This window comes from Osmerus eperlanus, chromosome 6, assembly GCF_963692335.1.
Source record: "Osmerus eperlanus chromosome 6, fOsmEpe2.1, whole genome shotgun sequence".
NCBI lineage: Eukaryota > Metazoa > Chordata > Actinopteri > Osmeriformes > Osmeridae > Osmerus > Osmerus eperlanus.
This window is the reverse complement of record NC_085023.1, coordinates 18,425,124-18,445,620: the sequence shown is the minus strand read 5'-3', so window position 1 is coordinate 18,445,620 and position 20,497 is coordinate 18,425,124. Positions and strand designations below refer to the sequence as shown.

General features: G+C 45.2%; 4 protein-coding genes across 11 annotated transcripts in view; 2 read left to right on the top strand and 2 right to left on the bottom strand.

The window, feature by feature from the left end:
- ccdc88ab (coiled-coil domain containing 88Ab) overlaps window positions 1–5,063 on the top strand; it is a 50,680-nt gene extending 45,617 nt beyond the window's left edge. For 4 of the 8 annotated variants that reach the window (XM_062464185.1, XM_062464183.1, XM_062464188.1 and 1 more), the window contains 3 exons: window positions 94–183; window positions 365–654; window positions 906–5,063. In XM_062464185.1, coding sequence (XP_062320169.1) covers window positions 94–183; window positions 365–654; window positions 906–1,829 — 1,304 coding nt within the window. In that variant the 3' untranslated portion in view covers window positions 1,830–5,063. The remainder of the gene's footprint in view (window positions 1–93; window positions 184–364; window positions 655–905) is intronic. The other 4 variants (XM_062464187.1, XR_009930654.1, XM_062464186.1 and 1 more) reach the window with 4 other exon arrangements.
- Window positions 5,064–5,571: 508 nt separating this feature from the next.
- Window positions 5,572–6,815, bottom strand: prorsd1 (prolyl-tRNA synthetase domain containing 1). Its single transcript, XM_062464189.1, has 2 exons — window positions 6,639–6,815; window positions 5,572–6,207 (listed from the first exon to the last, which is right to left on the bottom strand). Exons 1-2 carry the CDS (start codon window positions 6,720–6,722, stop codon window positions 5,779–5,781), a joined length of 513 nt encoding a protein of 170 aa, XP_062320173.1. The 5' UTR covers window positions 6,723–6,815; the 3' UTR covers window positions 5,572–5,778.
- A 309-nt stretch (window positions 6,816–7,124) lies between these two features.
- Window positions 7,125–8,975, bottom strand: rps27a (ribosomal protein S27a). The gene is made up of 6 exons (XM_062464190.1): window positions 8,886–8,975; window positions 8,722–8,786; window positions 8,172–8,226; window positions 7,994–8,079; window positions 7,626–7,757; window positions 7,125–7,315 (listed from the first exon to the last, which is right to left on the bottom strand). Exons 2-6 carry the CDS (start codon window positions 8,767–8,769, stop codon window positions 7,166–7,168), a joined length of 471 nt encoding a protein of 156 aa, XP_062320174.1. The 5' UTR covers window positions 8,770–8,786; window positions 8,886–8,975; the 3' UTR covers window positions 7,125–7,165.
- Window positions 8,976–9,168: 193 nt separating this feature from the next.
- Window positions 9,169–13,644, top strand: LOC134022569 (clathrin heavy chain linker domain-containing protein 1-like). Its single transcript, XM_062464192.1, has 11 exons — window positions 9,169–9,450; window positions 9,634–9,821; window positions 10,694–10,782; window positions 10,936–11,140; window positions 11,275–11,390; window positions 11,517–11,610; window positions 11,691–11,797; window positions 12,054–12,228; window positions 12,476–12,678; window positions 12,859–13,038; window positions 13,219–13,644. The coding sequence occupies exons 1-11, from the start codon at window positions 9,256–9,258 to the stop codon at window positions 13,413–13,415; spliced, it is 1,749 nt and encodes a 582-aa protein (XP_062320176.1). The 5' UTR covers window positions 9,169–9,255; the 3' UTR covers window positions 13,416–13,644.
- Window positions 13,645–20,497: the final 6,853 nt, after the last annotated feature.

Genomic DNA, 20,497 nt, shown 5'->3' with positions numbered 1-20,497 from the left:
CCCTCTGTGTGTGCGTGTGTGTGTGTGTGCGCGTGTGTGTGCGCGTGTGTGTGCGCGTGTGTGTGTATGTGCTCCCTCTCTGCCCCTGCCCAGCCTCCAGACCCTCCAGCCTCCATAGCAACAAGACCACGCGTAGTAATAGTAATAATAACTCCCACCTCCCTTCTCCACTCGAGGGCAAAGGTACGCTCCCACACTCCCACACTCCCAAGGACACCCACCCTCCACTACCCTTCTCCCTCTCCCACTCTCCTGCATTCCCTCCCTCCTCCTTCCTCTCTACGTTAAGCAGTCTGTACCTACAGCCACACCCTAGGCCCACCGAAGCGTCGCCCTGAACCGCACGTTTGGTTATCCCGCGCAGGCACGTTGAACGGCAGCCTGAGCAGGCCGCACAGTGAGAGCAGCGGGGAGTTCAGTCTGAGCCTGGACGCTGAGGTGTGGTCAAGCAGCGGCAGCAGCCCCGTCCAGCAGCCCCCGTCCCGCTCCTCCCACCAGAGCCCCCTGCAGCTCCGCAGAGCACTGGAGACGTCCGCCCCCTCCTCCACACCTGGACCAGGCACCTCCGGCCGGGCCAGGAAGAAGTCAGGCTCCCCGGGCAGCGAGGTGGTCTCCCTGCAGCAGTTCCTGGAGGAGAGCATTGATCCTGACGAGGTGACTGGGACTGGCTGGCTGGCTCTAGCCTACCTTTCTGTGGCCAAGAAGTCAAATATGACATCAACAAAAAAGTACACACAATCTCATTGTATTTCAAATATGTATCAAAATAATACATTTTGGAAATGCATTGAGGTAGTATCGAAAGCTACTGTAAAATAACATATGAAATACACAGTTCATTGATTAGCGGTCAAGGAAAGATGCTACATTGGTGCATCCTAGTGAAGGTGATCTTTCCTCTCCAGTCTGGCAGCCAGGAGAACCTGACCGTAGACTCCCCCCGCCTCTCCGGAGGCACTGAGCACGTGCAGAAGGACCGAAGCTCCGCCTCCACCAAGGGGCGGGGCATCCTGCGCTCAGCCAGTGGGAGGGCAGCACCGGTGAACTCGGACTCCCGCCCGCCCAGATCCGGCCAACCGGGACGTCCGACCCTGAGGAAGGCGGAGAGCACGCGCGTGAAGGGCTCGGTCCCGCCGCGGCCCAGCCTGTCGTCCCAGGGCAAGGCCACGTCGGTGTGTGAGCGTCTGGACTCGGCCTCCACGCTGCCTCGCGCGAGCAGCGTCATCTCCACAGCCGAGGGCACGACCCGCCGGACCAGCATCCACGACCTCCTGTCCAAAGACAACCGCCAGCCCGTCTCTGTCGACCCTATACCCTCATCATCCTCCTCCAAGGCCGCGCCCCGCGCCACACCCAGTGAGTACCTCCCTTCCTCCACCACCCTCTCCCCCTCCCAGCTGACGCGGCCTAGCCCCCCGGTGCCCCTGCCCAAGTCCATCAGCCTGCCCTGCCGCAAGGAGGAGGCGGACTTCTCCAGCCTGGAGTCCTTCTTCGGCTCCTCCTTCACGGTAGAGTCGGTCTTCATGGACTCCATCTTCAGCGAGCCCACCTTCTCCGGGAGTGCGGGCAAGAACCTCCCCTTCTTGTCCCTCAACCCGTCCCTCGTCAGCAACATCAGTGGTCCCCCTGGCAAATCCCACCCCCGCCCCTCCCTTGCCCAAACCTCCCTCAACCAATCAAGCGGTCAGAATGGGCTGAAGCCCAGCCCACCTGACCAGGGAGAGAATCAAGAGGGTTTAGATTGTAATCATGTGATTGATGCTGACCAATCACCGTCACCTAGCCCAGAGGACAACCAATCACTGTGGTATGAGTATGGGTGTGTGTGAATGTTGGGAGGGTAACCTGATCGGTGATGTGGATAAGGACCAGTGACTGGGCTATGGACGGGAAATGAAACTCTTTTGTTTTTGCATGTCTGATGAAAACCCTATCATTCATGCTTGCAATCTTTTCTGTTGGATGTTTTCATATGGCTGATTATTTGTGATAATCACTGTTTCTCTCACCCCTGGTGTAGTCTCTCCCTTCTCTGTGTGATGGTGAAGAGCTCTATGGAGGTCTCTCCACCAAGGTTCATGTTCATTCACACAATCTCTGTTGGCTTGCTAACACTAAGACTATTATCTGCATTAGCAGTGTCAAATACAGTGTTTATGGTTTTAGTATGAATTCTACCCACCACCAAATTATTTGAAAAAGCGGCAGATGTATTGCAGACCTAAGCCAAAGAGCTAAAAATATATGGTAATTTTAGATGTTGACACTACACTCAGTTCATCTCCAATATATCAAGTCAGAGATGTAACAGTCATGTTAGTAGAGTTAAAGAGAGAAAGGAGGCTTGTAGAACAGGTCCCAAGGTCTGTCTGGGAAACCGCCAATTAAAAGCCTATCACATTTCTGGAGCCTGATTTATGTAATTTATCCCTTTAGAGAAAATGGCTACTATCTTTAACAGGAAACCAGTTTCCTCGTCTATTTATGTCGCACAGATAATAGATCCAGTCTCCCCTAACCTCTTGGTGTTTGTTACGTGGGAAACTTTTAAAATGTTCTGTTGTATCTCATCCTTCCCTTCTTCACACCAACCTAATTCTAGTTCTATATTCACTGAGATGCATGGCTTTTGTTCTTTGTTCCTGGTGTGTGGCCTCTGAACTTCCCATTTTGATTGTTTTCAAATCAAAATATTACTGTGTTTTTATTTTGGTGGCGTTTTGTAAGTCTGTGCATAAAGGCACTGTTTTCTATTCTTTTTTTGTTTCTTTTTTTTGTGTACATTCTTCAGCGTGGGTAGATTTGATTGGTTGTTCATGTGAATAGGCGGTAATGGTTTCTTGGTTAAAGAAAGGGGCTTCATTCACAGAATGATCTGATGGGGGAAGTTGGGAAAGAGGAATCTAACTTGAGTTGGATGTAGTTTATATTTGCCAGTGTTTATAACCTGCTGAATGCTCTCTCAACTAACTAGGTTGAAGAGATATATTTTTTTGTGTGGATGAAGGCTCTTTCTTTCCAGGGGTGGATATTTTGATCTTGAGACTTGTGGGTGTACACATCCATTCACTACAAATTCAAATTTCACGACAGCTAATGATCAACTGATTAGATCTTGTACAGACCATTATACACACCATATTAAATTATATTCCAGGACAGAATGCACTGCTTCATGCACTAGCAGTAGAAGGAGAGCAACGTCATGGCTTTTAGTCAATAGGTTCTTATTTATTCCTGCTTTTTCACTTTTTATATTTAATCGTTTGAAGTATTGCTTTGCTGGTATTTATCTTGTTGTGTGTTTGTGAACAGTACAGCCTAACCTCTCTGCCTGTGTCCAGGTGTGTTGTGATGACCTTGCCTTTGTTCTGCAGATGTGGAAGGGTTACAGGAGCGCAGAAAGTCTAAAAGCAGCATGGGGGAGCGGCAAAGCTCCTAAACGCTTCTCAGCGTCGCCCACTGTTCTGTGAGCCCGTGTGGTGAGTGCTGCCGCTGCAAGACGCGGGAGGAAGGGCGGGGGGTTGAGGGGGGGAGGGCGGGGGTCGTCATGGTAACCTCAACTGGTGTAACAGATGTCCTCCGATCCCGCACGCGCCCCCTTGCTTCAAAGCTGCCGCAACCGCGACCCCCCCCCCCCCCCTTCCACCCCGCTAGGTGGTGCCCCTGGTGGCCTGTGCCCGTTAACCGTACACGGGAGGAACCATGTCTGCATGGCGTCTGGTGGAACGACACGCTTTACCCGTTTGTGTCCGAAAAAAGAGAACCTCAGCCCAAGAGCATTAGAAGGTTGTACACCTACATGCACTCCATCCCAGCCCTGTTTATGTGTATATCAAGGTGATGGCAAATCTCTGCAGCACTTGACCTCTGTTGAGAATAAAACTTGTCGTTGTGTTAGTGGCACTCGTATCAGGTTGTGTTCTATGTGAGTGGTTCTATACAGTACTGCATGGCTTTGGTGTCACACTGAAACCCTTCCCCCTGTCCCTTGCAGTGCATGTAGTTCCATCCTGGCTGCTTTCCTGTACGTCCCCTTCAATGTCACTTTCTCTTCTTCTTGAACTTTCCGCTTCTCCTTTTAACCTCTCTTCTATGTCCTCTCTTCTGTCTTCTTGTCTTTACTCTTTTCTGTCTGCCTTTTACTCAGAGAGAAAAGTGACCTTCAAGCTGTTTGTCTGAACTGAAGCCTTTTTAGAGTTGGTCTGCTGAGATGAACTTCAGTGAGAAAAAGATTGTAAATCTCTGTATGTGTTTCAAAAAGTTAATCAGTAGAGAAAAATAAACTTCATCCTTTTTTTTCTTCCTTGAATCAAGGAAATGAAAGAGAAAAAAAAACTCTTTAAAGTAATGTGGTGACAGTTGTTTTCTATAACTGACTGTGTCTCTTTGCGCTGCTGTGTGATGGTATGTAAGTGCTTGCCATGCACTCTACACAGACCAACTGCAGGTGCCAACAGACGTTCATGCTAAGCCAAAAGGGTGAGCTTGAACCAGACCCTGAGGACCACCATATCCTCTGTGTGACTAGGAGTCAGCTGGACTTTTAGCCGCCTGCCATTTTGACAATAATGCTTTTTTCCTTTTTGTAAATGAGCATGCACATGCAACATCTTTTTACTGTGGAACTAACAAGCCAAGGGCTGGCCTGGACATTCAGCCACTGGCACAGAACAATCAGTTTAAACGCATGTGGACCACAACAAGACTTACCAGGTCAAGCATTGGGCCAATCACAATCTGCATGGAGTCAACCAATCACCACGCTTCCCTACCCTGTCAGAGTAGACCATGTTCCAACGAGTGTTGTTTCTTTTTCTCTGAAATGCCAAAATGACAATGGTAGGATGTCATGCCAACGGAGTGATTGACAGCCAATTAAGTGAACGTTGTGAGTCAGAATCAGAGCAAGCTCAGCTGTGTTAGTATGCTTGTGTACATACATGCTCACTATCAGAATACTGTGTCTGTTATGACGACGATGATGACCTAGTGTTTTCTTCCTTTTCCACTTTTACATAAATTCATTTGATGTGATTAAAACCGATTCCTGTCATTTCAAATCTCCTTGTGTTCATGTTTGTTTTAAATGTAAATTAACATGGCTTTCATGCATCATATAAATAAAAACAGAGGCCATATATCCAGGATCATAATGTAGGACATTGAACTGTAGTGGAGATTGAGGCTGGCGTGCACTTGTTAAAGCCTTGACCATTAGTAGAAAGTACCTCAATCGTACATAAGTCTTTATCACTAAAGCCCTAATACAACCACTCCTCACTATGGGCGGCCTTGATGACTGGCTGGCATGAGGCGACCTCTTGACTTCCAGACACAATGCTAAATAAATATTTATGTAGTCGACTTATACAAACAACATTTATGGCTTCGGTTACTGCCCTCAGAACTCCAGGGTGGTGCATCTTTGTCAGTAATGTACTATCACTAAGAGCGTGTATTTGGACTAGAGCTCTATATTTTGATAATTAGTGGTCAAAGACAGAACAGCATCTGGAAATCAGATGCAGGATGAGTCTTCTGAACATCTATGTTTGTATTTTGTTCCTATTTGTAGAGTTGTCCCACATATTTTAATTACAAAGCACAATATACAGTGAAAGTGAAAAGAACTTCAGGCAGCCCAGACAACCCTATTTCCCCCCCCCAAAAAAAGTGTTTTGGGATTTGAACAAATACACAATGCATGATCCCGGACTTCAGAAAACCCTTTCTGACACCTTGGTTTAGACATTTTGCCTACTCACAAAATCCATTCTAGTCAAAGTCCTGCAGAACGGGCTCGTGCCCTGTCTCCTTCAGGAACTTGAGCAGATCTTCAGGCTTGACACCCATGGTCGCTTCGTTGGTCATCGGGTGGAAGTAGACCCTCTCGTGTCCCCCGTTGACCAGGTCACTGTCCAGGACGAACTTCACACTGCTCTCTTTGTCACAGAACAGAGCAAGTGCGGTAGCACACCCCTGCCCCACCTTCAGCTTTTCCAACATGGAAGCCTCTTCAGCAAAACGTAGGTTGCCGCTGCCAACTCCCAGCTTCTTGGCGAGGTCGTTGAGGTTTACCTGGCGGTCGTGGCGGACGGACACCAGCCACAGACCCTTTTTTTTCTTGTCCTTCAGGAATAGGTTTTTGGTGACCGCTCCACTGACACCCTGCAGGTGAGGCATCATCTCCTCCACAGTGAACACCTGACAGAAGGGGAGAAGCCATGAGTCACTGCTGCACAAAACAGGAACTTCTTTTCAATCTGAAAATACGTAAGGGGTGAATAATTTGAGATTTATTTTATTAAACATTTAATGTCAGACCCTGTGTAGCATACTCTACAACCAAGTAGCCTACATGAAATACAAAGATTCCGTTCAAAGAACGGTCTCTTGCGCCATCTGTCGGTAGTTGTAAGTGCAGCAAACACGTGTCATTGAGCAAGCTGTAGACCGCTGCAGAATTCCAATTTGCCTCGTCACACAGAATGCCAAAGTCTTGTTCACGTAACGTAAACTTCAGGTTCTTTAACGTACTGTATTGCATGTGCTGCACAGTTTGTCGTTTTAGTACTATCGTATTAGTAGTCATTACAGCATGTATGAGACAACCAGGAGACGCCACTTCAACTTACCGCTGGATGGTCCACACAAGTCGTTTCGATACTCAAACTCTCCAGATATTTTTCCAGCTCTGATCGGAGCTCGATGTTCGCCATTGTCAAGTTGATTCGCACAAATCTAAAAAGACAGCAAATTCAGACAACCTTTCAGTTTTGTCTTCCGTGTCGACACTGGCGCACGCGCAGAATGGCTGTCTTTTTTTTGGGGCCCGCTGCCTCTACACTGGTTTAGTTTGTCAATCCATACGTCACAAGTTCCCCGGAGTCGTGGTCGACTGTCGCAGATTTTTGGCCTTTATATTCCACATTATGCAGTTTAAATATAAAGCTCTTCAGACCTTGGGCAGAGCACGTGCGTTTCAAAATACGTTTTTATTTATATAGAGACAGTACAGATAAGTCTCACATGCAGAGGGGTACACCAATGTCAGCACTAGGCCAACTTATAGTAATTTACAGACATGTACAATTCACCCCCACACACAATAATCAAGACAATTGGCGTTTTGGTGAAAACGTTTTATTGACAGTCCATTGGTTTACTTGTCCTCGGGCTTGTTGAAGCAGTAAGTGAGGCAGCACTTGCCACAGTAGTGCCTGTCAAAGTGGCTAGCCATGAAGACACCGGCACCACACTCGTCGGCTGGGCACTCACGGCGGAGACGGTGGATCTTGCCATTCTCGTCGACCTGGGGGGAGAGAGAGAGACATGAGTCTATATAAAATAGTGGTACACAACACAAATGTTGTGTTGCTGACTGAATGCCACTCCATTTATTCCAATGGAATAAATGATTTTTTCCAATGGAAAAACTGGGGATTTGGACAACGGAAATCAATCCTACTTGTATACAAAAGTCCTAATACAAACTACATACCTAGTGTAACTTCTGATCTCATTAGCTGATGCCATGTACTGTTCAGTTCATTTAGATGTGAAACGGGTCAAAGGGAGTGAGCAGATACTCAGAGTAATCATGACCCAGGACAGCTTTGTACCTTGTAGTACTTAAGCACAGCAAGCTTGACCTTCTTCCTCTTGTGCTTGTTCTTCTTGGGGGTGGTGTAAGACTTCTTCTTCCTCTTCTTGGCACCACCACGCAGCCTCAGCACCAAGTGCAGAGTGGACTCCTGCACAAGATTCAGCACAACGGCTCAATACTTGGACGCCTTCACGCAATGATTAATCAATGCAGTAATGCCACTTATGCTACGTAATACAGTAACAAACTATTGCTTTAGTGATGACATAACACCTGCTTAAGTCAGTCTGAAAGTGTATTTCCACAAGTTTTGAATTAATTCAATGCATCAATTCCCATGGCCAAAAACGTCTTAGACTACAACATCTACAGTAATGTTCTCACCTTCTGAATGTTGTAGTCAGACAGGGTACGTCCATCCTCCAGCTGCTTACCGGCGAAGATCAATCTCTGCTGGTCAGGAGGGATACCTGGAGTGACAGTTATGACATTAACCATGACCGTCCAGAAGGGTCTTCTTTTACATCACTGTTTATACAAATGTTTTTAAAAAGTAATCTACCTTCTTTGTCTTGGATCTTTGCCTTGACATTTTCGATGGTATCTGAAGGCTCAACCTGAAAAATGACATCCGTTAGTGATGGAAGTTAGGTTTCGTAGGAGTAACACGTCGCTAACGTTAGCATGTTTTAAAAGGGCAATGCCATTAAAACACGTAAAAATGTATATTTTGTGACGAAACCAACTTAGCTGAACTATTTTAGCTAACTCTAGTCTGATTAGAAAAATCAAACCAACATTAAGCAGGCAGTTTCACCAGCCTGCTCAACGCAAACACGTGTACCGAGTAGGCTAATGGGGAATTGGTAGTTAGCAACCTAGCTAGCCAAGTGTATGGCTTAGTATGTGTGGTCGGACAACAGTGCTTCAATTGTAGGCTCACGATAGGTCTTAATACAAGAAACAACGTTCACAGTTCTATGGGTTGGACAACAATGCTTCTGAAACGCAAAATAGCTCATGAGTTAAAAAGGGTTGGCTCTGCGGCTAACACCCGAGTCAGCCAAGAAAGCATTATACAGCCTCCATCACGGAATTGCCGGAATACACACCTCGAGGGTTATGGTCTTCCCCGTGAGGGTTTTGACGAAAATCTGCATCTTGGCGTTCAATCCACCTGCACAACATGAAATACGATGTTTTAGGGACTATATGAGTGTTCTTTAATATTAAGAATGTATCAAACAAATCTTTGAAACGGAGAGCACGATCTTACCACAGGACTCCTGCTAATGGCGGATCATGAGAAGAGGGCTTTCGGAGCGTGCTACGGGGTTTTCTGGACTTGTTTGCAGGGAGTAGGTTGCCAATAAGATGCCAGACACAAAAAAACGTTATTTTAAAATTGTATTTTTATTATATTCACTTCCCTTCATGATTGTTATTATATATGTATTTATTCATAATGTAATGTTTTTGTAAAATGGGAAAGCGAATAGATATGAATGTGTAATACAGAACTACATTACCCATACTCCACTTCGGTGTATCCATAACAACCTAATGTTATAACCATGGAGTGGCTGCTACAAACCTTTGTTAGCTAAACCTATTATCTAAGAAAGGAATTTTAATTAAATCTGATTATGTCTGGAACTAAAAAACACGAACATTCATTTTATCTCGGAAACAAAGCCATGCCACCCATCACGTCTGTGAGTGACAAGAACTTCTTGGAATCTCTCTCTGACTACATTCAAAGTGAGAAGGAATACCTTCAGTGCCCAGTGAATGGCTCAGATGAGCAACGCTACATCATTTACAGTACTGCATTTGATAAGGTATCCAAGTACCTTCTTTTCTATCTTTCTGTGTATCACTGACTGAGCTTTTATCATTATATAGCTCAACAGAAATGCAACATCCAAGCATAATGTTAGTTATTTCATTTTTTTACTGGCCTTTCTTTTTCAGATTTCAGGGTTGAGATTATCCTTAACTCTCCTTGCTTTGATTCTATTCAGGTTATTGAGTATGCAACAGCCTACAAGACCATTCTCACTGCGATAAAAAAAGAATACGATAGCTTCATTAGTGCCATAAGGAAAAGTGACTGTAAAGCCAAGTTGGCACAAGGCAAACTGAAGGCCAGAGTGGCACAGCCCACATCCCTCATGTACTGCCAGAGGAGAGCTGTCCAGCTTCAGGAGAGGCAAGTGAGACAATGCCCACATACATTATTAATTTCTGTTCTGTATATCCTAGCATCAAATTATTCTTACTGTATATTTAGTAGGTTTTTTTTACAGAGGGGAAACACATTATATCAGGTGAAAAAACGGCTGATATAATGTGTATCCTCTCTGTAACTTTTGCTTGAAAAGAGCAGACACCTCCATATTATCTCAGGTTGTTCATTGTGACCAAAAGAACACAGAAAATAACACACATGACACACAATAGTACACATTATATCAGGTGAAAAAACACCCATTTATAAAGCAATACAGTGATGCTGGTGATTTATGTTACTGTGATCATTATGTATAGCAAGTTTCATCTGGACACCAGTCTTTTACACTGAGAACACAGGGGGAACAGATTTCCCCGGAGGCCTTACAAAAGTGGTTCCCCCCTGTATATTACAGTCTGTCCATTTATAAAGCAATACAGAGGTGGGAGTTGGGAACAGATTTCCCTGTAGGCACAAGAGGTCACATATTTTGATGGCTGTCATCAGGTTTAAAAAATATTTTCGAAAGGTCTGAAAAAAAGAATTCTGCCTACACTAGCGATCGGGGGAGGTCAGGATTGGGATTGGTGGTTGGGCTGTGGCTAACCTTAAGTATCGGCCTAGAGATTGGGGGAGGTCTGGTAGCAGACCAACGGAAAAGTTCACAGCAGTCTAGAACTCTATCCCTCTAGGCCCTAAACCCCAACCCTAAAAACAGGGTCAGGGTTGGGCTGTGGCTAACTTGAACCCCCCCCTTTAAGAAAAGGTCGCAAATAGTGATAGTGTTAGTAGTTAGTTTACGATAGTGATAGATAGTGTTCTTCAACAAATTGTTTTTCTTTCTCCCCAAGGATTGCAATTATCCAGAGAGACACAGCCGAACTTCAGGCTAAACTAAGGAGACAGCAGGACTCTAGGAAAGACAAGAGACCCTCAATTCAGCTGAAGACCTCCGACAGCAAGACTCTACGGCCTGTTGGGCAAATACCAGGCATGGAAACACTCACATTTATTAGCTTGTATACCCTCCACTAATGCACATTTTGATGAAGCAATGATTTCCTACAGATTTGCCCCCCTCTTTGTCTCCTCTCAGGTCTGACATTTGATGAGTCAATGAATCCAGCGGCCCTGGCTGAACATCTGGAGTACCTGGAGAAGAAGAAAGCAGATCTGCAGAGCAAGAGGAAGAGCCAGTACGTGTCTATGCAGGTCAAAACTGACCTGGACCAGAAGATGAGGATTGCCCTGGACCAAAGGGATGAGCTGGTTGTGGACAATGAGAGGCTTCAGATCCGGTCAGTCTTCCAGACCGGATTAGGTCACATCCTAGAGTAGATTTGAGTAGAGTTTTGGTAGATCCTTGAAAACACAAATTATTAAATATATATATACAGAGATAAATAAAAGTGATTAACGATTGTCTCTGTAGATATAAACAGCTACAATATCTCAATGATGCCTTCATTACCTGGGAGAAGACAGGAAGAGAGGTCCCTCTGTTTGAGTTCATCACCTCAAAACTGGAGGACATCTCCAAACTGAAAGGTCTGGTTCCATGGCATAGCCCAAAGTTGTATTTAGTGTGTTATGGCATTCTAATGATGAGGTTTAAGAACACAGCAGCAACCAATCAAGATCCAGGCATATTATGTAATATATTTTCCATCGCAGTGAGCGACACAGACTGCCATGGCGCTATGGCGTTTGAGGAGGATGACCCAAGTAAGGTCAATGACTCAGAGCTTCTGGTGGACTACATTGAGAGGTATAATAGCAGACCACAACTGTACTGTCTTACCAGTGTATGTTTTACAGACTAACTCATCCATATCTTGATCCCTGCAGATTTATTAACCTCTTTGAAGCAGGTGAGTATGAAGCGGCAGCGTTTCACGCAGCGAAGTCTCCTCACGGAGTTCTGAGGAACACGGAAACTATGGAGAGGTTCAAAGGTAAATTTGTATTACTACACAGTATGGCCATTGACAGAATAGGTAGAGTTGGTTACGGTAAACCTTCCTATTTAACCTCAGATAAACTAGCCTGGTTAAACATGAATGACCAGCATACTCAGAAATGGAATACAGCCTATTTCTAATCCTACAACAATAGCTGAAGTTCATTGGAGCTGCTTTTTTAGTTTCGTCTTTTAATTTCTTTATCTTTCTCCTTCGTTACACCTTCCACCCCGATCTCACCCCACTCCAGCAGTGACAGTGTACCAAGGAGACCTGCCTCCCCTCCTCCTCTTCTTCCAGGCCCTGATGATCTCAGCGCATGCTGGCACACAGCTGCCCGACCAGTCCCTGTCAGTGGAAGGGGTCTGCTGTGCCCTGGAAAACAACTTTGTAGAGCTGGTCACACACTGGGTCACTCAGAATAGGTACCAACAACATACTGAATGGATCGTTGAAGTTCAAAAAGAGTGTGTGTGCGGTCTGTGTGTGTGTGTTAATAGTCAGTCAACACTGATACACTGAAAAAGTCAATCTACTGGATCGGCTGTTTTATTCAAGCAGTAACAGTTACTCAATATTAATAACAGTACTGGAATATATTTCCAGTGATTGCAGTCTTAGTGTTCAGTTTCAGTGTTTAGGACAGTCTGTGTTGTTTGTTTTCCTTCTCAGACTTACTTACAGCGAGGCTATGGGAGATGTCATCTGTGAGCACGGCGACAGGAAGCCGTATATGGCCGATGCATGCTTGGCACTGGCACATATCATCTATAAATCATGTGGAGTACTTCGTAAGGCCGCACTGAGCATGTGCAAAAGAGGCATGACCAATGGGGTCATAGAGTTTATTTATCAGAACAAAGACTTCACTGCAGGTGAGGACCGTGAACACACACACACAAGCACTCATATCCTCATATGTACAGTCCCACACAAATGAAAAATGGAGGCCATTTTACACTGGCACCGTCTTGACAAGGCCACACTGTAAAATAAATACATAAAATGATGGATGAATGTGTGGATGCTCCCTGTCTGTGTGTGCATTTGGGCAGACGATTGTTTGTATGTGCTGCGTGGCAGCCCCAGCCTGGACATGCTCTGGGCCTTCACCCAGCCCTACCAGGGCCAGCAGGCCAGGCTGTCTGTAGGCTTCGTCTGCCACACCTTCCTCAGGTCAGACCTGGAAGATCTGGCCCTGCGGCTGCTGGGAAACATCTGCTCTGCAGGAGCTGGTACAGTACATAACACGGCTAACCTATACACACATACATACACACACACACACAAGGTACACAAACCTGTATATGCACACACATATATATACACGTGTTGTTCACCTTTCTGAAGGGAGAAGACGCACAATACATTCACACTCCTAAAATGACTATCACACTGCTGTGTGTTTTTTCTAGGAGCTTTAGAAAAGGTGATCCTGGAGGATGCGGTGTGCTCAGGCGACAGCTGGGGTGAGATTGCAGGTGTCTGTGCTCAGAGGAACCATCCACAGCTCTCTCAAGAGATCCAGGCCATCTTGCTTTCCCTGGACAGGGCCATGAAGCTCTCCCTGGTGAAAGAGGGGGCCAGGCGGGTGGAGCAAGTGTTCATGTAGGCCTGCAGACAGCAGAGGGCACACTAGGATAGATACACATTCACTGTCCTCTTAGAATACGAGCCCCAGAGCATACTGTAGCGACCCTGGTCTGGCTTCTTTAGAGACAAACCCATTCTTAATCCATTGATCCACCCTGCTGAGAAAAAAAACACACACACACAGACATCCAAATACATCCACACATCCCTGTGGCTAATCATGATCATTAAACATTAAACTGATTGTAACTTTATATCGTGATTCCATTTGTACCTGATTCATAATGCCAACAACTCAACCTTTCACTTCTCAACTCTGAAATGTAAGACTGTCTACACGTCTAGTCAGCAAACCCGAGTCCATAACAATGACCACACTTACTCTCCAGGATATTGGATTTCATCTCATAAATTCTCAAATTTCTGTCACTGGAGAACATCAACCAGCTGTATTAGTCATAGATACGCCAATCTTGCCTTTCCTTCAGCTGGAGAAGATTGAAGGAACCCTTAGGTACTTATCTGAGGTCAGGTTGTTGTTTTTCTTCATAAAATGGTTATGCTTTTTTTGCGGGAGTATAACTGTCCCAGATCAGTGCTCTAGAGCGCTGAAAGCCGAGAACAATTAGCATACTGTTATGTCACTAGAAATACGAGGAGGATACAATGGCATACGGAACAGCTCAATGAAACACACAGAAGCACACACACACACACACACAGAAGCACACACACACACACACAGAAGCGCACACACACAGAAGCACACGCACACACAGAGAAGCCTTTGTTCCATAACAGGCTCCCAGTCCCATAAACATCAGAGTAAATGGAACCTCCGAGCTTCCACAAGCACACAGACACACACACACACACACACACACAATATAAACAACGCCCAGTGTCAGTAAACACTGGTTCTAGTCTCTACTTCTGTCTTCAGAGGCATCAAGCACACAGGGATAGCTGTGTAGCTACAGACCCTCACACTTAATCAGTTTGGCTCACTTCTATCAGCACAATTTTATGTATATATGTTTGTTTAATCTATTAACCCTCGTGCTGCCTTCGGGTCACATGACCCAAAGGTTCATAACGAACCATCGTTGTGTTTACCCAATTTTACCCAATACAAAAACAAATTAAAATAATTTTCTTTTAACCTTTGCAATGTGGGGGGTCTGAGACAGCCTAGCTGTTAAAAGAAAATGCTTCACTTTGTCTTTGTATGCGGTAAATCTGTCGCAATACGACGGTGGGTCACAATGACTGATGGGTCAGAATGACCCGAAGATAACACAAGGGTTAAGGGATTTCTCGCTGGAATGTACTCCAGTGCCCTTAACACCGTGTCTATATTAGCATGCTGAACTGGATAACATAATACGAATGGGCACATTTAAGTATGCACGTTTAGGCTACTGTTTCAAACATCAGAATGATCAGCAAGGTACGGATAGCATGAGCTAAGTCAGCTCTCCATGCCCCTAAGTGGTTGTGAACCCTAACATCTCTTCAGCTCGCCCAATCGATACTTTGTAGAGTCAGCGTTACAATGGGAGCCTATTGTAATGTTGTAGCATTGTTGTGTGCCTGCGAGGCTGACACAGTGTCAACAGTGTGCTAACATCCGTAGCTAGCTGTCACCAGACTGGAGATGAAATGGGTCTGCTGGAACGAAAGGAAAATGTTATCACTGAGAGAAATGGTGAGATTCCAGTAGGCTAAAAGAAGCAGTGGTTGAGTGAGCGAAAGAAAGAGAGAGAGGCAGACTGGCAAATACTGTTCATAAAAAGAGAGGCAGGGTAGGGGGGAGAGAGAAATACAGAAATGAGAAAGTAAGAGAGAGTGCCTGACCTTAGAAACTGGACAATGAAAGGGAGAGAGAGAAGAGATGGTGCTGAGTCATCAGCACGTGGCTCCACCCCTGCTCTGCTGCCAGGGTGGGTATTGATCTCCTGCAGTAAGAGAAGCTGTATCTGAGGCTTGTCTGGCCCGCTGCTGCTGGCCCTGACAAACAACGCTCCTTCCTCAGCTCAGAGGCCATATCCGCCCCAGGCTGGAGGTACACGTTTGTGATTCGTACTTTGGTCCACAGCAGTGGTTCTCAACACTGTTTTAGATGTTTCCCTGCTCTAACACACCCAATTTCAAATGATTGAGTTGCTATCTAGCTCAGCAGAAGCCTGATAGCGACCATTCATTTGAATCAGGTGTGTTGGAGCAGGGAAACATCTAAGACATGCAGGACAGGGGGTCCCTGAGGACCAGGGTTGAGAACCACTGGTCTACAGGCTGTGGTCGGATCTAGCCAGGTCTGCAGTCTGTTGTAGTTGATGCATCGTTTTTTTTAATCTTTATGCAGCAAAGAAGTCCTGTTCTGGCAATTATTGGGATTAGTACTGTATTTAGGTTCAGTTCCCACAGGGAAGTTAGGCAGTTTGATCCTGTCTGACTGAAGCCTGATTCTTCAGGCTTCGTGTTACGTCTAATTCCCTATCACAAAAAAGTTGTGTTGATTTCTATCTTGAGAAAATATACAATTTAACAGGTCTTATGTTGTACAAATTTGCCTAATGATGTTTGGCCATTAGTAATACGTAACCTGACTGCGTTGACCATTGCGCTCCGACCTAACCCCGAGTGGTCTGTAGAGACATGATATGTCTGTCTGTGTGTCTCTTTGGCTGGCCATTCAACCAGCCGCCCTGTCAGGGTTTGTTTAACAGCGAAGCTTTTCTCTCTCTCTCTCTCTCTCTCTCTCTCTCTCTCTCTCTCTCTCTCTCTCTCTCTCTCTCTCTCTCTCTCTCTCTCTTTCTCTCTCTGTGCCTCTCGTGTGTGCAAGTGTGGCACAGATCTGGACCTCCTCCCCTCTACCCTAATCAACCCCTGCTGCATGATGGGACCTGACAGGGCTGTCTAGCACACACCACACACAGCCGCCAGCCAGTAGAGAACTGAACAGCAGACTGGAACAGAGAGAGAGAGAGAAGGGGTGGGTGGGTAACAGAGAGAGAGAGAAGGGGTGGGTGGGTAACAGAGAGAGAGAGAGAAAGGGTGGGTGGATAACAGAGAGAGAGAGAAGGGGTGGGTGGGTAACAGAGAGAGAGAGAAGGGATGGGTGGGTAACAGAGAGAGAGAGAAGGGGTGGGTGGGTAACAGAGAGAGAGAGAAGGGGTGGGTGGGTAACAGAGAGAGAGAGAAGGGGTGGGTGGGTAACAGAGAGAGAGAGAGAAGGGGTGGGTGGGTAACAGAGAGAGAGAGAAGGGGTGGGTGGATAATGGGGAGAGAAAGGGAAAGAGATACATACAAAGTTAGTGGTGGGACTTTTCCTTTACAAGAGCTGTTGGCCCTGCCTAATATCAAACACTTGCGTTGCTGGATGAGTTGGATCCGTACCAGAAGAAATGAGTCTTGAAAACAAGTTGCCATGTCATCCTTCTATTTCTGAGCCATGACTGTAACTCCCAGACCGCATTAGAGCAATGTCAGTGTATTGCACAGCACTCCTCTAAAACAATGTTATTGATGTTGTCTGCCACTGGCAAGGCAGTGTTTATATTGCCGCTGTGGCAGTGGACTGTGCATTTTGTTGATATTTCCATGGATTAGCAGGGACACAGAAGGTTTACCATGGGGATGGAAAATAGATCATTGATTTCCAGGGTGGCAGATGGAGCAGGGGAAGCAGCACTGTTGCACAGCTGTTGTCTTCACATTGGCAAATGTCTCCTCCCAAGGGGCTTCATTTCAAGGACACAACCAGTAGAGAGAGACTAGATACAATTCATCATCTTATTTTTATAATCACTGTGTAGCCAAAGTGAATTCCCAAACAAGCTAGTGTCACTGTTATAGTCTTTGATTGTTCTTGTTGCATTTGTTAACCCTTGTGCTGCCTTCGGGTCACATGACCCAAAGGTTCATAACGAACCATCGTTGTGTTTACCCAATTTTACCCAATACAAAAACAAATAAAAATCATTTTCTTTTAACCTTCGCAATGTGGAGGGTCTGAGACAGCCCGACGGTTAAAAGAAAATGCTTCACTTTGTTTTTGTATGCGGTAAAGTTGTCACAATACGACGGTGGGTAACAATGACTGATGGGTCAGAATGACCCGAAGAGAACACAAGGGTTAAGTGTGATGATCTGATTCAGATTCAGATTTGTTCTCAAAGTTTGTGTTCTGGAATATTCTACCACATTAAAAACGATCCTTTAATCTTCCATTTAGCATTATAATCCTATTCCAGCATGTGTTATGCATCTCCTGCACTCTTCTTGACAATACTGTTTGTGTGTCTTTATCTTTAGTCTGAGACTGTATTTTATGTCGAAGAGAAAAGAGACTCATCTACCATGTAATTAGTTTTTGAGATGGATCCTCAAGAGGATGGCTGCTTATCGGAGGCCTGTGCTGGTATATCATCCAAAATGGCCTCAAGGCTTCAATGCTTAATTCTCACTGAATCATCACTTTTACTTCCAACGTGGATGGCAACACATACAATCCCCCCGCCCCCTACCCCCCCACACACACACAAAAATGCTATGCTGTATCTATAAAAACAAATGTTTACATACAAGCCAATCAGAGACGTTGTTAACCCATCCAGTAGCCTTTGTTTTGTATCCCTTATGGCAGAAAGCCACCTCCTTTGAAAAGTATTTGGATTACATAAGTGTTTTCTGGTTCAATTAGCATAACGGGGAGTTCCAGCTATGTGGCTGTATCCAGTCAAAACAAAGACAGGATGCTTTTAGGGGAAGCAACAATAGATTAGCTACAAACTTATGCATTAGCAGAGGTGGTTCATTGACCATGTTGGTTTGTTGAGTGACCTGGCCACAGACCTGAATACTTGACTTCCCAGTTGTCTTGTTTTGAAGAGCATTTCCTCACAGTTGTTCTCAATAAAAAGTAAATCTATGAAATGCATCACTGTGTAGTGTAATGGAAGAGATAAATTACATTTACATTTTAGTCATTTAGCAGATGCTCTTATCCAGAGCGACTTACAGTAAGTACAGGGACATTCCCCCAAGGCAAGTGGGGTGAAGTGCCTTGCCCAAGGACACAACGTCAGTTGGCATGAACGGCAATCGAACTGGCAACCTTCGGATTACTAGTCCGATTCCCTCACCGCTCAGCCACCTGACTCCCCCCGAAATTACCCTCCTCAGAATATAACCAAACACTTTAGACAAGATTAAAAGAGCTCAGCCAAGCCGGTATTATCATTAACATAGCCAATGTTATAGTAGAGCTATAGTAATGACTTGTGTGCGTTGGAAAGGGGGATATAGTTTCTCAGCAGTGGCTGGCTCTATACAGCAGGGTGCTGCAGGTCTCAGCTGGCCCGCAGCCTGGCCAATGCACCAACCATACAGCAACAGGAAGTAAAGGAGAGGAAGCGATGGGCGGGCCAATAACTTAGTAACGTTTTTTTGTTGTTGCTCCGTATCTTCATGTCTCTCTGTCTTCCAACCTCCCTGTTATCCAGACAAAGTTATCCTGCTATGAATCGCGAACCAATGTAATTTTTTTTACAACAAACCACTTCCAACAGCTACGCCTAAAAAATCCCTTTGTCAAACACATACATAGGCTACAAGTCATATATGGCAAGATAATCAGATCTGCCATTGAAGCAACCATGATATACACCCACTGTACAGCATAATGGTAACTGCAAGGGTGAGTGGAGTTCTAGGCTACATAGTTGATCATTTATTCCTTTGAGAAAACACAATCCTGTGCTGGCATTGTCACGCTGTTAATATGCACTGAAGATAAAATAGTATCTCATAAGAAGACCTCAGATCCTCCAATAAGATCTCTACATCATTACCGGTTCATGTTGAAGTAAACATAAATCTTCTATCCACCCACTCCAGTACCCTCGTTGGAAAAACCCTATTTTTTTCTGGTGTAATAGGCCTACTGGTGTGTCATACATACAAGGTCAGGTACCATTGCCTGTCCCAAAACAGTTGGCCAATCGTTCCTTTTCTCCTTATCTACTGTTTTTTTCCAGTCTCTGGCCCCAAGATGGCTATCTGTGAAAGGATTAGGCATGACTCAGCTGTCTGTCTGCTAATGATGACATCACCCAGAGCCACTCCGGGCCAGGCATATCCTGCAACAAGGGAGCAACATCACTGAGATTCAGAAGAGAATGCTGCGGTCATGCACAGCCTCCGCTAAAATTGGCAACACATGAACGCGAATTAACAAGCTGATAAACTGTTGCTACTCGCCAGTCCATGCTGTTAAGCAGAGTTACTGCTGTCATCAAGCTCACCCAAAGAAAATAACTGTTAAAAACCTGGCTTACAAGCCACAACAACAAAAACATACTCAAAACCTAACTGTGGGTATCAACAAGTAAGCTGCTAATTGTAATGCTAACGTAAATAGGACATCGCTCTGATGAGTCCCACCATACAACATGTTTTCCGGAAGAAATAATTATACCTGACTAAAAAAAAGAATGTTGAATTGCTGGCACCCATCTATCCCACACTTGTTCTATTGGATATTTGCCACCTTGGCGGGAGACCGGCAGGCCAATGCCCCTCTCTAGCAACCTTTGGGCTTCAACACATTACCACTGAGGGGACTTGAGTCCAACTTACCACGTTTTGAATGTGTTTCATGCACTCATGTCTGCCACTCATCACACAGGCTAAACCAGATGACATGACGCGCACTAATAGCCGTTTTAGCTAATAGCAGATTTTGGTTTGACAGGGAGGGTTATTGGCATGTACTCTTCTCTTTGTGTAAGACACTAAGTTTCTTCACAAGACCACCTCTGTGGTTGTATTCCATCTTCAGTACAGTTTCCTGTCCAGTGTAGTCTGCTCCACAGTTGGATGGACACATAATGTTAGGTATTTCCTCAATCTTAGGTACAAGGCTCAAATAAGGGATCTTATAGCATAACCATAGTGACTGTAGTTTGGTGTTATGGTCTGTACACTCCAGTACCAGTCACAGTGTTCTGACTCAGAACACCTCACTAGTCATTATTCCCTGAAACCACATGCAGCTGAATCAGACATGCATGCAACAGGTGATGACAAATACAATGT